Consider the following 15,899-nt stretch of genomic DNA (forward strand, 5'->3'; position numbering starts at 1 on the left):
AGGGAGAGAGAGCCAGTGCACTAGCCAACAGCTAAAAGTTGGACACGTAGGAAGTGAGAAAGGAAGTGCTATAATTTCTGAGTCATCTCTTTATTTTAACTTTTTTTTTTTGGAGGGGGGGTGGGCGGTCCTTCGCTCTAATAGAAGTGGCAGCGCGGGTTATTTATGACGAGCAGTAAAGCCGGCTGCATTTGCATGGCTAATAGTAGGATGTGAAGTAATTTGTGTGAGAGCTAACCTGGGCACCGGGCTGCAGTAACTCAGCCGGCCCTCGACGCGCACACACATACACACAAACGCGCCCTCGCGCCGAGAGCGGCCGGCCCTGCTGCTGCAGTTTGGGTAGAAAAATGACCACACTGCAGTCTGTCTGACTGGAATGGAAATCAATCATAAAGGTAATCCGCAGTCTCTACCTCTTAAAGGCTTTATCAAGTGCTTTCGCTTGGAGGATTCCAAATGAAGCCTGTGGCTATCAGGCCGGCATTGATCTCTCTCTCTCTTCTCTCCTTCCCCTTCTGTTCTCTCTCTCTCTGATCTTTACTGCTTTACCTTTCAAGTTGCTGGGCGCAAAGTACATTAGCAAAATGTTTCAATCTATTCTATTTACTTAGTGCAGAGGAATGGCAGTGCAGCCAGTGGGTTTACTTAGCTGTGCATCTGGGACAAAAAATGGGCCACACAAGTTAGCTAAACCTGACAAAAGTGGTTATTTTTTTAATTAATTAGTTGACTGCAAAAGAAATCCAATTAAAAATAGACAAAAACTACATAACATTTTTAAAAATGTGTATCTCCAATATTGACCGATAACTGATGTGGTATCGATATATTGTCCATTGCTACGATCTAACCCTCTGGGGTCAAAGTCTGCACTGGTGGGTTTTGTCGCTTTCTTTTCTTGATGACTGCAAAAAGAACTAAAAATACTCCGTCATCTTCTAAACATATAGTGAGTTTTATAGAAAGCAAGGTAAAAGTATTGTAAAAGAGAACCAGGCAAACAGGTTTCAGGCTGGAAGCCAGCAAGTTACGGCAAGTTGTTGTCGGACAGCAAAGTGACCGAGTCTACTGGATCTGTTGGAGGTTTTTTTGGTGTAGTCTCTTGTCTCAAGGGTTGACAATCCCTCTTAACATACACACACACACAGACATACTCCTCCCCTCCACCCAAACACTGGCCGCTAAAGCATCTACAAAAGCTGGGGAGGCTATTCATTTGAAAAGAGCAGGGGGAGGAGGAAGAGAAAGAGAGAGGAGAAAAAAAAATCGGCTTTTGTTCAGGCCGGATTTTCAAATTGAAGCATTTGACAACAAAGGCAGAAGCAATCAACTTCAAAACCCTGGACGTCTGTTCACCCCGTCTTCCCCCCGCCTTACTCCTCATCGCTTTATTGAGCGAGAGGACCGTGGCGTGATGGGATCTCATCTAGAGCTGGTCTGAAGTTGGTGAGCTTTGACAGGTCTTCGTTGGGGTTTTCTGCTGGATCAGCTCCTGTGTGGATATAGACCTACAGCATAGGTCCAGAGTTCTCAGTCTGGAGAGGAGGGATCGCATGGGGCTAGACCTTTCACCTTCACTGTGTAGTTTCCCATCAAACCAAATGAAAAGAGAAGGCAGAAGGAACCTCGCTGGTGAAGTCCGCAGGTCGGTGTCCAGTTGAGGAAGGTCAAGAAGTAGTCCTGGACTCAGCATATTACTACTCCTGGTAAAAACACTTTGAAGAACAGCTGATGATCAGCAGGTTGCTGGTTTACCACCTTGCTGGTTTGACTTGAAGAGGTAGTTCACCCAAAAATCACATAATTTCCTCACCTTTCTTTTGAGTCATTCCAAACCTGTAGCTGGATGAAAAATTAGACATTTCTTCAGCATTTTTGGTGTTCTACAGAAGGAACAAAGGTTTGGAATGACACAAGCGTGAGGAAATTTGAACAGAATCAACATATTGGTGAATTCCTACTTTTACAGCATACCTATTTTTATTGTAGTGAAAATGTAGGGCATTTTACGGCAAGCTAGTGTTGATAAGATTCAAGCCTCATGTGTGCATTTCACTGCAGATGGCACTGCCCACTGGCAGGCTTTGGCTCAGTGTTGGCACAGTGCTGACAAGACTGGTGGGCGTATCCCCACTGGTGCTGCTCGGCAGTGTCTCTGCCACAGCGGCCTGCTCTCCTACTCCATAATTCATCCGCTCCCCCTGTTCGGTCATATGGCTAAATGGTTCGTGCCAGCGCCCGGCCTTCACCCAGGGATTTCCAGGTGTCCCTGCCCCTGGATCACGCTGCCTTGCTGCTTGCCAACATTTCTGCGAGGCTCTTGCAGGCGGACTAATAACAATAACCTCATCCTAATCCCGTATCCTCTCCTGTCTCTTCTGTAGCCCTCGCAATCTCCTCTGGAGAGGCTCTGAGTGGGCGGCAGCAACAGTAAAACTGGCTCGCATACAAGTCCTCTTGCTCACCTGAGCTTGACGGCGTGCCAAGCTGTGGCGTGACAGTGTCCGACTTCATACGGGGGCCAGCTGTAGGGAAAAAAACTAACTCGTGGCTCTTCCTGGGAACATTTAAGAACCCTGCAAGACTCGAGAAGGTAGAAGGGAATAGCTGATGAAGGAGGAGCAGGGGGAGGGAGGAGGATATGGAAAGGCGGACCCAATCTCCGAAATTACCCCAGCTTGGTATCGACTGGCCAATTATGTGGAGTTCCATTTACAAAAACGTAGCTGTAGCGGCTAACTTTATGGAGACTTTCATTTCGCTCTCCCCCACTACCGACAGCCCCTCCTTCTCTCTCTCGTTCTCTTCCTCTCCTTTTTTGTGTGGTGCTTTAATAGGATATTGATCGACAGAAGCAGATTCGATTGGGCTGCCACTGAATTGTGTAATGGGTGCACAAAGCCAAGGTCATAGTGTATAGTCAGGGAAGAGCTAAGGCAGCCGGTTGTCCATTCAATATCACGACCTTTCATCTTCCGAACGGGCACGAGCCTGCACTCAACCCCTTAAATAAATCTGCCAGACGCTCCCACACAGAAGCCCCATCGGAACTCCTCTGGGCAATTCATACGCCACTTCAGTACACCAGATTACCCTCTTCTACCCATCTTCCAATCTGGTGCACTTACCCTCTTCACTTCAATCAACAGCATCATCTCGGTGCCTTCCACAAGAAGCTACCAAAGTCATGAGTGTGCATGCATACAGCACTTTAATTCACAGTCACTCCGTAGGGAGCAATCCTGTTAGAGGACTTATGCTAACTGTGGGCTTTGCTGACTGCTGAACTTCTTAGATGGTATTGCCCATTAAGGAAGGAAAGCGGTTGACGCAGGAGGGTGAGATTCTGTCAACTCTCCTGCTGTTCTGTAGAGAGTGGATGATGAGGTGAAGGAGTTTTTAAGATGCCCCGCTCAAGTGATCAGTGGACTATTGTTGTGGATTACCGCAAAATTGAAGAACTGGCTCAATTTCAATTCACAAGCGTGAATTTGAATGAATTGGCCACGTCTCAGAAACTTCAATTGGGGATTTATAGAATTGAAAGATATTCAACAAGCATTCTGGAAAATCTATCTATCTAGGCATTTTCAGAATTTTCAAGCAAGCCAACATTCAAAGTTTGTGTTGACAACTATTGCAGAGAGGGTAAACTTCACTAAAATCCTCTTCCTGTTCAACTTCCTTTGGGTCTCAAGAGTAATATGCTCTTTAGACCAACATCGGCAACCCCTGCTGACTAAGAGCCACTGGACTGTGGAGAGGAGAGAAGAATAAAGAGAACGATAGAAAAAAGAGAGCAGAACACTTTGATTTGAATTGAACATCTAGCATATGCCACCCAGCATTTGCTTTTCTTCTCAGTGTGTCACAGATGTTAGGATAAAAGCCGATCTCTCTGCAGAGCTGGATCAATTATGCATATTCCTTAATCTTGTTACCATCATACGCCAGGAGTTCTGATGCAGCACAGTACTGGCTGAGTTTTAATATCTCTGTCTTCCTCTCTCTCCTGATACCTTTCATCATTTTCCGCATCCTTTTGCATCGCCTCACACACGCATGCTGGACTCACGTTGACCCGTACGTTTCCTTCCGCCCGTCTGCTGTCACGTAGCCAGAATGTGGTGGCACCCAAATGTTTGTTCTCTCCAGACGCTGTCTTTGCATTGGCAGGCACTTTGAGGGTTTTTGAAGGCAGACTGCGAGGTGAGACCATGGTGGGCTCTTTGCCCAGGCCCCATGACACCCTCTTCTCCTCTCCTTCGCCCGGGATTAGGTCATGAAGGCGTGTGATCAATGCACCTTTGATCAGAAGGCTCCAGCGAGTGCTGACAGGCGCTTTGGATCGGCTATTGTTAGCGGGTATCGACAGGCACGTATGGATCGCGCTGCGCTCTGTCACTCTCCACCGTGAACGTCTGCAATTTTTAAAGGTCACGTTTTTTACTCCCGTCCCATCCTCCCTGCCTCCTCGGGAAAGTCTACTTTTCTTCTTCTGCATTCTGCCTTAATCACTCTATCAATCTGGGAATGACTCGATTGTTCCCTCAAGTTGTGTAAATTCTCACTATCTTCTCTTTATTAATAAATTGAAACACCAGACATTTAACTTAAACTGCATCCGCAATAAAAGTACAATTTCTTTAAGTAAACAGCTTGTAAAAGAAACACTGTCTAAAAAAGACTGCACAAAAAAACGTAGTTTGTACTTTAGAGAGTCCAAGTACTGTTGAACCGCACTGCAATGAAGCACTTTCAGCTGACTGCTGCATTTTGTTGGTGTTTCGATTTCTAATGAGTGGAGGGATAGTGGATTCAGCCCATTGTTCTGAAAACAGCGCTGAGAAACCAGAGAAGCTTTCCTCCAGCACACTGGTTAATCACTAGCCTCATCCTACCTTTGGGCTGAATTGAACTGGGGTGCTTCAGATGTTGCGGTTTTATTGTGCTGCTGGCCTTCACATACTAGGGTGTAACAGGTCTAAGGAAACTTACAGCACTAAATCATGCCACGTTTAAGATTGTGACCCTTACACAACACCTCTCTTGAAGTTGACATGTTTTTAGGTTCATTATGAAAGCTCAATTGATTTTACTTCTAAAATTGAAGTTATAACTGACTTATCAGGAGTTTTTTTTTTTTAAACTTGGTTTTCAGTATAAATTAAGAAATCTTTAAATGACGATACATTTATATGAGAATCAACACTGCTTATTAAGACTTGTTTTAAAAGAATGTATCATTAACATATATATATATATATATATATATATATATACTGTATATATATATATATATATATATATAGGCCAGTGACAATAGATTAATCATGGAAAAAGGATCTTTTTTTAAATATTTGTTTTAAAATATGTTTAGATTTGATTTTAATTAATTTTGTAAATAAAAATAAAAAGTTATGTATTTAAGTAAAAGTTAAGTAAATTGTTAATTTGAATGATAAATAAATAATTTAATATTTTTACTTTATAAATACATATTTTTAGGGGAAGTTGCACAACATTACGTTTATTTTATTCAGAATTTAAAAATATGTCAATTATAACTAAAATAAGCCAAAACAGTTTTCTGTAGTGGGCAGGGAGTTGTAGAGATCTTACTCTGTGAGACTCGCACGAGCTCAGAGACGGTGAAGACACCTGATGTGACGAAACTGTCCTGGAAGCCAAGGTGCCCTAAAAGAAAAAAAGAAAGAGTTGAAAAACTGTTATTGGAATGAACATGACAAAATACAGAGGAATGACAGCGTTTATGTCAACAACACACTCACACGCACACACAGTCCCAGTGGGGAAGGGAATAGGGAGTGTTTAGAGTGACACTGAGGGTAGAGAACATCTGGATTTGGTCCCATGAGTGTCTGCAGTACTGTGGGGCAGAGGCTCTTTGCGGTGCGGCGCACACACATAAACAAGGAGCTGCATAGGAAAGCATGATTATATATGTGTTTACATATGATATGTGGTGAAATTTCAGTCTAACACATTCTTTGTGCGGCAGGCAGAAATCGGTTGCCTCTTCCAGCAGACAGACAGACCACAATTACTGTGTTCATTGTGCTGACTATGGCTGACCCAAGACCTGCCACACATCCTGCGGGCTTCTGCTGTGCTGGAGGAGCCCGTATCAGCCTCAGATTCAACCACAGACAACCAGACGACCCTAAACTTACTACCATCCAACACCACAGAATCAAAACATGCAGTCAGTGTGGACTGCATTTCCCATAATGACCTGCTCTTACATATTGTGTGAAAAACTGCTGATATGTCAAGATTAATCATCACAAGGTAGACATAATCTTATGATATGGTAAATACAGAATGCACTAGTTTAGAAGTTAATAGAGTGCAACAGAAACGTGGTAGTTGCGAAAGTGAGAACTACAAGATAAAATTAATATAAATAAACAAATAACGGAAAATAAGTTGCACTCAAAAGTCATTACAAACACTTTAAAGTGTATTTTATTTGTCCTCACTCAACAAAAAAGTTTACTGGTATTCATAATAGGAATGAAAAATTTGCATAAAACAAACAAATGATTGCATTATTCATTATAGACACATTTATTTGTAATAAATGGCAAGCCTAAACTAATTTATTTAGAGTGAAACTAAAACTATATAAAATATATATATTAGCACTGTCGAACAATTAATCGTGATTAATCACATCCAAAATAAAAGTTTTTGTTCACATAATATTTGTGTGTACTGTGTATATTTATTATATATAAATACAAACACATGAATGTATATATTTAAGAAAAATATGTTATGTTTATATAATAAATATCATTATGAAATAAATGTTTTTCTCACGCTGGACACAATTATTGGCACCCCTAGAAATTCTTATGAGTAAAATATCTCTGAAGTATATTCCCATTCATATTCACAATTTTGAGCACTCCAGGGCGATTATGAACATGAAATTATCCAGCCATGTCTTCCTGTTTCACAGAAATATAAATAGGAGGGAAAACAAAGCCCAAATTCCATTAATCATCCATCACAATGAGAAAAACCAAATAATATATTTCTGATGTGCAGCAAAAGATAATTGAGCTTCACAAATTAGTGAAGTGGCTTTAAGAAAAGAGCTAGAGCAGTGAAAATTCCCATTTCCACCATCAGGGCAATAATTAAGAATTTCCAATCAACAGAAAATGTTACGAAACTGCCAGGAAGAGGATGTGTGTCTATATCGTCCTAATGCACGGTGAGAAGGAGAGTTTGAGTCGCTAAAGACTCTCCAAGGATCACAGCTGGAGAATTGCAGAAAATAGTTGAGTCTCGGGGTCAGAAAACCTTAAAAAAAAAAATTAGTCAAACAGCACCTACATCACCACGTGTTGTTTGGGAGGGTTTCAAGAAAAATTAACCTAGCTCATCCAAAAACAAACTCCAGCATATTCAGTTATCAGACACGACTGGAACTTCAAATGGGACTGGCTTCTATGGTCAGATGAAACTAAAAAATGAGCTTTTTAGCAGCAAACACTCAAGATGGGTTTGGTGAACACAGGGATAAAAAGTACCCCATGTGTACAATGAAATATACTGCTGTATTTTTGATGTTGTGGGCCTATATTTCTGCTGGAGGTCCTGGACATCTTGTTTAGACACACGGCATCATGGATTTTATCAAATACCAACAGATAAAAAAATCAGTAAGTGACTGACCCTGTTAGAAATCTTATTTCTATGCCATGTTTGGATCTTCCAACCGTGCAATAATCCAAACACAAACCTCAAAAACAACACAAAAATGGGTCACTGAGCTCAAAAACCAAGCTTCTGCTGGCCATTCCAGTCCTCTGACCTGAACCCTGTAGAAAATGAGTGAAGTGAACTGAAGAGAAGAAGCACCAACATGGAGCTGGGAATCTAAAGGGTCTGGAGTGATTCTGGATGAAGGAATGGTCTCTGATCTCTTGTCAGGTGTCTCTAACCTCATCAGGCATTATAGGAGAAAACTCAGAGCTGTTAAACTGGCAAATGGAGGTTTCAAAAATTAGTGAATAAAAGGGTGCCTTTAATTGTGGCCAGTGTGTATTAGAGAAAAACATTTATTTCATAATGATATTTTCTCCCATTTTAAATTCTTATTATTATTATAATTTGGTTATATGTCTTTTTTCTTAAAACCATAATCATGATATTGTAACTGTCGTGTCTTGCTCACTTTTCTGTGAACAGCTGCGCATAAATCATAACTGGGACTAATGAATTCCAATAATAACGGCAAATCGCATTTAACAGTAAAGGCTCATATTTGAATATGTTCTTTTCTTTGTATATGAAGAATTATAAGTATGTGTATGATGTGATTTAGCCTATGCATATTTGTTCGAAAATTTGGCAGAGTGATCACAAGATGCTACGCCAAGTTTTGTATTGTTTACAGAAAGGCGCACTCTCATCTTTTTTTCTGTTAATTATCACGTTGTGCTGCGTGTATGTTTTTCTTCAAAGCACCAACTTAGAATGCCTAATGTTGGTTTGATTGCTTGTGTTACATGAGAAAATAAATAATTTTGCCTACCTGATGTAACAGATTTAATGCGGGTCGGGTGTTCTGTTAAGTACTGCTGGTGCACGCTTACCAAACATTGCTGGGGTCACGGTCGATTCCGAGCTCGTTTATGGCTTGTTTGTGAGCAGATGCTACACTTTGCGTCTCTGTCAGATTGCGCCATTTACTGGTATTTCCCTAAACTGTCACACAGCTCATATATTTTTCCGCCGAGGGGTGAGAACGTAATGGTTACGAAAACGATTATTTATTTTTGTTAATTATTATTTTATTTCAGTTAGTTTTTCAATAACTGTTGTTAGTTTCGTTTCAGTTTTTCAAATATTTTGACATTTTTATTTTATTTCAGTTTACAAAATGTTTTTTTCATCAGTCGTTTTTGTCTCAGTTTTAGTTTTCATTTACGAAAATAACCTTGGGATTAACAATGCAGATTAATTTTCAAAGCCTTCTTTGATCATATTTACCAAGGGTACCGATATTTTTGGCCAAGACTGTACACAGTACACACTCATATTATGTAAACAAAAACTTCTATTTTGGAATGCGATTAATCGTTTGACAGTGATAATATATATACATTTTTAGAAATGAAAAAATAGCATGTATATATTAATTATACATATTTATTTTTGAATAATTTCAAGTGTTCTTGATAATTTCTACTGTGACAAAAAAGCTAGTTTTTATTTAAACTTACATCCTCAATGACGGCAACAAGAACTCGGCAAATGATCAAACTCAAAACCAGCTCACATTATGTAGATAAATGCAATACATAAGAATCTTAAAAGTTTTATTTACAAAACACTGCATTGCTCGCCTAGGTTCCTTCTCCAGAGAAAAAAAAAAAAATGTATAGGGGTGGGGTGGGGGGGATTGACAAGACGAATCTCAAGAAGAAGTGATGTAGCTATTAAACGACTTCCTGCGCTGCTCGGTGGCTGGCGAGCTATAAAACCAACAATAGAAATGAGTTTAGTCTTGACTGGCTGGATGAGGAGACGTATAGCATGTGGACGGGCAGAATAATAAATAATAAAAACAGAGAGAGAGAAGAGAAGGAGAGAGAGAGGGACAGAGGGAGGGGTAATATCTACGGCTCATTGCAAGAGAAAGTGCTGACATGAGCTAAAAGACTGCAGACCCGGAGAGCATTCCTGCACAGATGCCCCTGAGATTGAGAAGAAGTGAGATAGAGTTTGTTCGGGGAGGTATCAGAAGGAGGGGAGACGTATGTTAGAGGGCATGTGGCAGGAAGTCAAGGTAGATTACAAAACGACAAAGCGACGAGGACAGTGGGCTGCAGGGACGAGAGTGAGAAAGGCAAAAAGTCAAAGTTTCCACACAGCTGTACATACTGTGAAACAACAATAATACCGAGCACAAGTGAGGCGCACCATTACTTGGAAAATAGAGGGATGACGCAATGGAGCTGAGGAGGGAGAGAGCGGGCGAGCGAAGGAGCCTTCGTCACTAGAATTCCAGTATAGGGAGCATATGCACCCGGAGTTCACCGAGGGCATTTCCATGAGTGCCTCATATAGGGAGGCAGGGGCGAGGGAAGGGGCAGGGCTTCTATATCTCAACACAGATAATCACTCCCAGCTGTGTCCACTGTAGCACCGCACACACATGTAGGGAGGGGCCAGGGTTCGCCTTTCACAGCAGCACCGAGACCTCAACAAGCCTCCAGCGCAGCAACAAGAGCGTCGTGTGGAACTACACTGGGCCTCGGGACAAGCAAACCTATACTGTATCTGGGTAGTTGACAAAAAACAACTTTTTTTATTCAACATCAAGACTTTAGGTGAACATATCAAGGATATTGTGTAAATTTTAGGTGCTTTGTTCATTATCCCACTTTTTAACGAACTTTTTGCGTCTTTAAATGAGTAAACAAAAATACACAAAGAGATTTAAAAAAAGGAGCGGGTCTTGTTTTTAGTTGATTAGTAAGTGAAAACTAATTGTGAAAACTGTGTTACGTACCAGAATGGAGCCATGTGACATGAATGAGAGTTAGCAAAAACAACGGCTAAATTGCTATTTGCGTAAACTGCCATTGGCCTTGATGTTATCTGAGATGGAAAGTCGTTTAAGAGGCGGAGCAAGTTACTTAGTTCTGATTAAGAATTACGAAGAGTGTTTTTGTTCTCAGAATAACATGCACTGATTAGTGTGAATGTGTATTAAGAAATCCGGAATGAGTAATACATGATATTCAATGAGAAAAAAGGGGCGGTGCTTGATTGTAGTCGATCGGTAAAGGATTGGATTGTGAAAACTGTGTTTCATACCAGAATGGAGCCATGTGACGTAAATGAGAGTTAGCAAAAACAACAGCTAAATTGCTATTTCTGTAAACTGCCATTGGCCTGGAGTGTTTTTGTCCTCAGAATAACATGCACTGATCAGGATTGTGTATTTAGAAAGCAGGAATGAGAAAAACGTGATATTCAACGAGAAAAAAAAGGGCGGTGCTTGATTTTATCCATCAAGACTTGATTAGTGAAAAGTGCGCATTATGAATCAGAATGAAGCCAGATGTGAAAGTTAGCTAAACTGGCTGAATTGCTATTTGTTTATATTATCAAATATAAAGCATGGCCTTGGTGCTGTCAGAGACGGAAAGTCATTTGAGGGGCAGAACATTTGAATTTATTTAGATTAAAAATGAATATTGTCTTTTTTTCCCAGATAAACATCAGATTAACACCGATCAGGAATCAGTATTAAGAAATCAGGAATGAGTAAAAAATATATTCAATGGGAAAAGGGGCAGGGTTTAATTTTATTGGTCAGGAAGTGATTGGATAGAACAATGATTTGTTAAAACAATGGCTGAATTGCTATCTGTTTATATGATCTAATACAACACACAGCCTTGGCGATGCCATCAGAGACTAGAAGTTGTTTAAGAGGCTGAGCAAGTTGATGATTGGATAGTGAAGTGTCCGTTACATACCAGATGAAAGTAAAAAGAGTCCAGTTTTATTTTTATTGACTTTAAATCAAAGTACAGACATTTCATATGGTCCGTCAATCACTCATTTTAATACCAACAACATGTACAACACACAATAACAAGAAAAATCTCTTTTCAGATGGTCTTAGATGAAGTATCCACAGCTTGACATTTGACAACTACCCATAAACAAGCCTCACAAGAGGCAGTAAACAACTGTTTAACTGTTTTTACTAGCTTCTTATCAAATCTCTCTCACATTCTTTTCCATTTTCTTGCACTCTCCGTTATGGATTTCTCACCTCCCCTCTCTCTTTCTCCTGGGCTTGTAAAGGAGAGGATATCCTCTGGCCTTATCTAATAGTCTGCGGATTGTGCAACGGCTGCCCCGTCCCAGAAAGGCAGCAGCCCGCTTTGTGAAAGTGCACGTAGCATAGAGCACAAGGGTCAAGGTTTACCAGCAAAAACAAACCATGAAAAAAATGTTGGTCATGTCTTCCTGCATCGGGGACGAGAGGGAGATAGAAATAAGGGAAAAATAGAGGTGGTGACAGGGAAAAGGTGGAAGTGTGTGATAGCCTCAGGCTACGTCTGACAGTATTTAACAAGCAGTGAAAGGAATCAGTGGTCTTTAAAGGGATAGCTCACTCTAAATAAAAATTCTGTCATCATTTACTCACCCTCATGTCATTTCAAACCCGTATGACTGTCCTTCTTCCATGCAAGCAAATATATGATATTTTTCCATTCTTATGTAGCTCTCAAATGTCACTCTTATGACGCATCTTCATGACACAATATATTTAGATTTGAAAGATTATATTTAGAAGACTTTCAGCAAATAACAGCATAAATTTCTGCTTCAGAAGACTATATATATATATATATATATATATATATATATATATATGATTAAATGATTATATACTCTCATAAAAATATAAAATTATTTTTAATTAATAAAAGTAAATATATAAATATGTAAAATATATAAATATATCTTATAAATTCATATATTATATATTAATATTAATTTATTTTGTAAATAATTTAATATAATATAGATGTTATATGATATTTATGTGCTAATACCCACACACAAGCTTAAATATGATAACATTGATATATACACAGTATATATACACACACACACACACACACACAATAAATAAATAAATATTAAAAAAACTGTTATCATATATTTAATTTCATCAAATGTAAAAGAACATTGAAAGTATTGTGTAATTTCTCTGTTAGTAATTTTTTTGGTGAACTATCCCTTTAAGAATCAGTGAAATAAAGTCTCAGGTCTTCAAGTAAAGTTTGGATACATTGTTTGTAGATCCAGCATGTCAAAAGCTGCTGATCTGAGACTAGTTTTGTGAATTAAAAAGAATGAAACCAGGGTTCTCAGACTGGATTGGGACTGGCCTGTACTGCTTCGGATCAAAACTGGAAATAATCCGAAGATCATGGACGACAGATACAGATACCAGATGGAGTGAGTTTGTACGGGAGAGAAAATATGAAAAAAAAAAGACATTAGCGGAGTGATTATGTGCAGCCTATATCGGCACAACTCAGGGGTGATCTTCAGTTCACGACGAGAGAGAGAGATGAAAAGATAATATCAGCTACATGCAGGATGAGAGAGATGAACACGCTCATCTGTCTGTATCCTCTAATCTGAGTAAACAGGGCAATGTTGGTGTCACACACAAGGGCGTGGAAATAATAGCTCAAGCTACGCAGCGCACATCTGCGATAATCTTTAAGTTAGGAGGAAAATATGCCTTATAATCCAGTGTTGAGGGACGCGTGCATAACGGAGCTCCAGGGGGGTTGAGGGAGGATAAAGCGGGACTTTTTGACATCATTCTCTGTTTAAACTCAAGCAAACAGGCGACTGTTTCTATTCAATCATCGTGTTTATGTTTTCTCAAACTGTAAATCAGTCGACACAGACTGTTTCATTGTCCGCTAATAATTTGTAAACACACACAAAATCAGCGGAATTGCTGCTCTGTGTTTGTTTTAAAAGAGCCCGTTTAGAACAATTCTCCGTCTGCGCTGGAAACATGCCATTTTTCGCACAAGTTTACGCGGACGCAATCCTCTTAAGAGTAATCACCCACCTCTGGCTTATACTAACACACTCACGCTGATCTTCTCAGAGGTGAGAGCGAGTCCCGGAGCTCCAACGATGTGAAAAATTCGCAAAATAGTTCTTACTATAGCTCAGCTAGCTAACAAGAAGTAGCTATATTTTGGGGACAAAATAATGTAGGCCAGATTCAAACCTGCATTTCCCATACACTATTAAAAAAACAAAGGTTTCAGAAGCTTTAGTTAAACCATTTTTGGTAACCAAAAGAACCTTTCAGCGAACAGTTCTTCTCAAATCGTAAGGAGCAGTTTAATAATCTTTCCATTATAAATAAATTTTTGTGCAATGGAAAGGTTCTACACTCTTAAAAATGAAGGTTCCAAAAGTGATGCCACAGAAAAAGTGATTCCCAAAGAACTTTCTAAAAACCATTGTGAAGAACATTTTAATAAATTAAAGAACCTTGTTCAATGGAAAGGTTCCATGGATGTTAATACCGATGCAATGGAAGAATCATTTTATCTTCGGAATACAAATTAAGATACTTCTGATTAAATCCGAGAGATTTCTGACCGTCCATAGACATCAGCACAACTACCAGGTTCAAGGCCCAGAAAGGTAGTAAATGTGCTTCGAAGACTGACTCGGAAGTAGGGCTGTCGCGATGAAGGAATTTCCCTTGCGGTAATTTTGAGTGGCTCAAAACCACGATATGCGATATTATCGCCATATATATATATATAAATATGTGTTTGTGTTTGTATGTGTTACGACGTAAGGAGGTCATATTCAGAAACCAATGAAACCGAAACTAAATCGTGTTGAAACAGGAAGTCAAGTAAACAGTCCACAAAACAGAGCATAAACCTGACAATAAAATCGTTAGGCTATTGTTAGCCTAACGTGCTGATCCTTGAATCTGAATAATGGATGAGACTTTTTCTGTTGATATTTCACCTGTGTGTTCTAGACGGGCTGTCAGTCAGTGCAGTATCATTGTTGCGCCACAAGGTGGCGGCAAGGGACTGTCTTTGAGTGAGTCTTTAAACCGTTCATTCAACTACACGTTCAAAAACGCTGATTCATTCAAAGAGAGATGTAATGAAACACGCTGTTGAAATGATTTTAACTTTGCGCGCCACTTTTAAAGCCTCAGCTGACCAGCAGAGCGTCGATGCTAAGACAGAGATTTCGCTTTCCTTGGACATGACAACCTATTTTCACAAATATACATGACTCAGCCTGAAGGACAGACGCAGGTAATCGCACACACTCCGTCGATCTCGCTCTCATTCGCTGTCTGTTTAGGCTTATTAAGTGCAAAATCTACTGAGCCTTTGTACAAATCAGCATAGTACACATTGTTATCATCATTACTAACTTATTTAATATTCAGTACACATGCACGAAGTATAAAACGAGAAGGGCATAACCTTATACGAAAAAAGAAAACACGCAAATATCGCGATATTGCGGTTATTGCGACAGCCCTACTCGGAAGAGAAGAAATAGTTGAATAAAGTGGTTATTTTAGTTTTTTTTTTTTAAATGTATTCAAAAAATGTATTCTCGTAGGTTCATAAAATTACGGTTGAAACACTGATGTCACATAGACTATTTTAACGATGTTCTTACTACCTTTCTGGGTCTTGAACATGTCATTTGCGTTGCTGTCTATGGAGGGTCAGAAAGCTCTCGGATTCCAATGAAGAACCTTTTGCGCAATGAAAAGGCTCCGTGGACGTTATTGGTTCTTCATGGAACCATTTATAATCTTTATTTTTAAGTATGTATGAGCTCCAAAGGTCCCCTAGAGCAAATATGTTAATATTAGGCCATGGCTCCAAAAACCTGGGGATTTGTATATGCATATTTTTGGATATGTTGCGAAACGTGACTAGAAACACTCACCATTTTCTGGCTGGTCCTTGATGTCGCCTTCACTGGGCTGGTTTGGACTTTCAGACTGCCCCGTTTCTATAGAAAGGCACACAAAGAAAAAGAAAGTGAGACTTTTGTTTCATGACCACAATGAAATCATGCACTTGACAGCCTCTTGAAAACTGTTTCTGCAGTCTAAAGACTCAAGATACAAAACGTCTAGTCCAGAGTACCAAGGAATCACCATGCTGACCGTGCAGTCTGGCAGCCAACTGCACACTGGCCGCGCAGGTGAAACCCTATGCTGATGTGTGTACACAGGAGGCCACCGTGTTGCCGGTTCAATAGAGCTGACTGCTACCACAGTATAGGCTGAC

At 39.9% G+C, this 15,899-nt stretch overlaps 1 protein-coding gene across 9 annotated transcripts in view; it reads right to left on the reverse strand.

Moving 5' to 3' along the window:
- Positions 1-15,899, reverse strand: part of nfia (nuclear factor I/A) — a 191,692-nt gene that overhangs the window by 65,281 nt on the left and 110,512 nt on the right. For all 9 annotated transcript variants that reach the window (XR_009268314.1, XR_009268312.1, XR_009268317.1 and 6 more), the window contains 2 exons: positions 15,553-15,618; positions 5,626-5,700 (listed from right to left, as the gene is read on the reverse strand). Coding sequence is in view for 1 of the 9 variants with exons in the window: in XM_058760168.1 (XP_058616151.1) it covers positions 5,626-5,700; positions 15,553-15,618 (141 nt within the window). In the remaining 8 variants the exon portion in view is untranslated. The remainder of the gene's footprint in view (positions 1-5,625; positions 5,701-15,552; positions 15,619-15,899) is intronic.

This window comes from Onychostoma macrolepis, chromosome 22 (assembly GCF_012432095.1).
Source record: "Onychostoma macrolepis isolate SWU-2019 chromosome 22, ASM1243209v1, whole genome shotgun sequence".
Classification (NCBI taxonomy): Eukaryota; Metazoa; Chordata; class Actinopteri; order Cypriniformes; family Cyprinidae; genus Onychostoma; species Onychostoma macrolepis.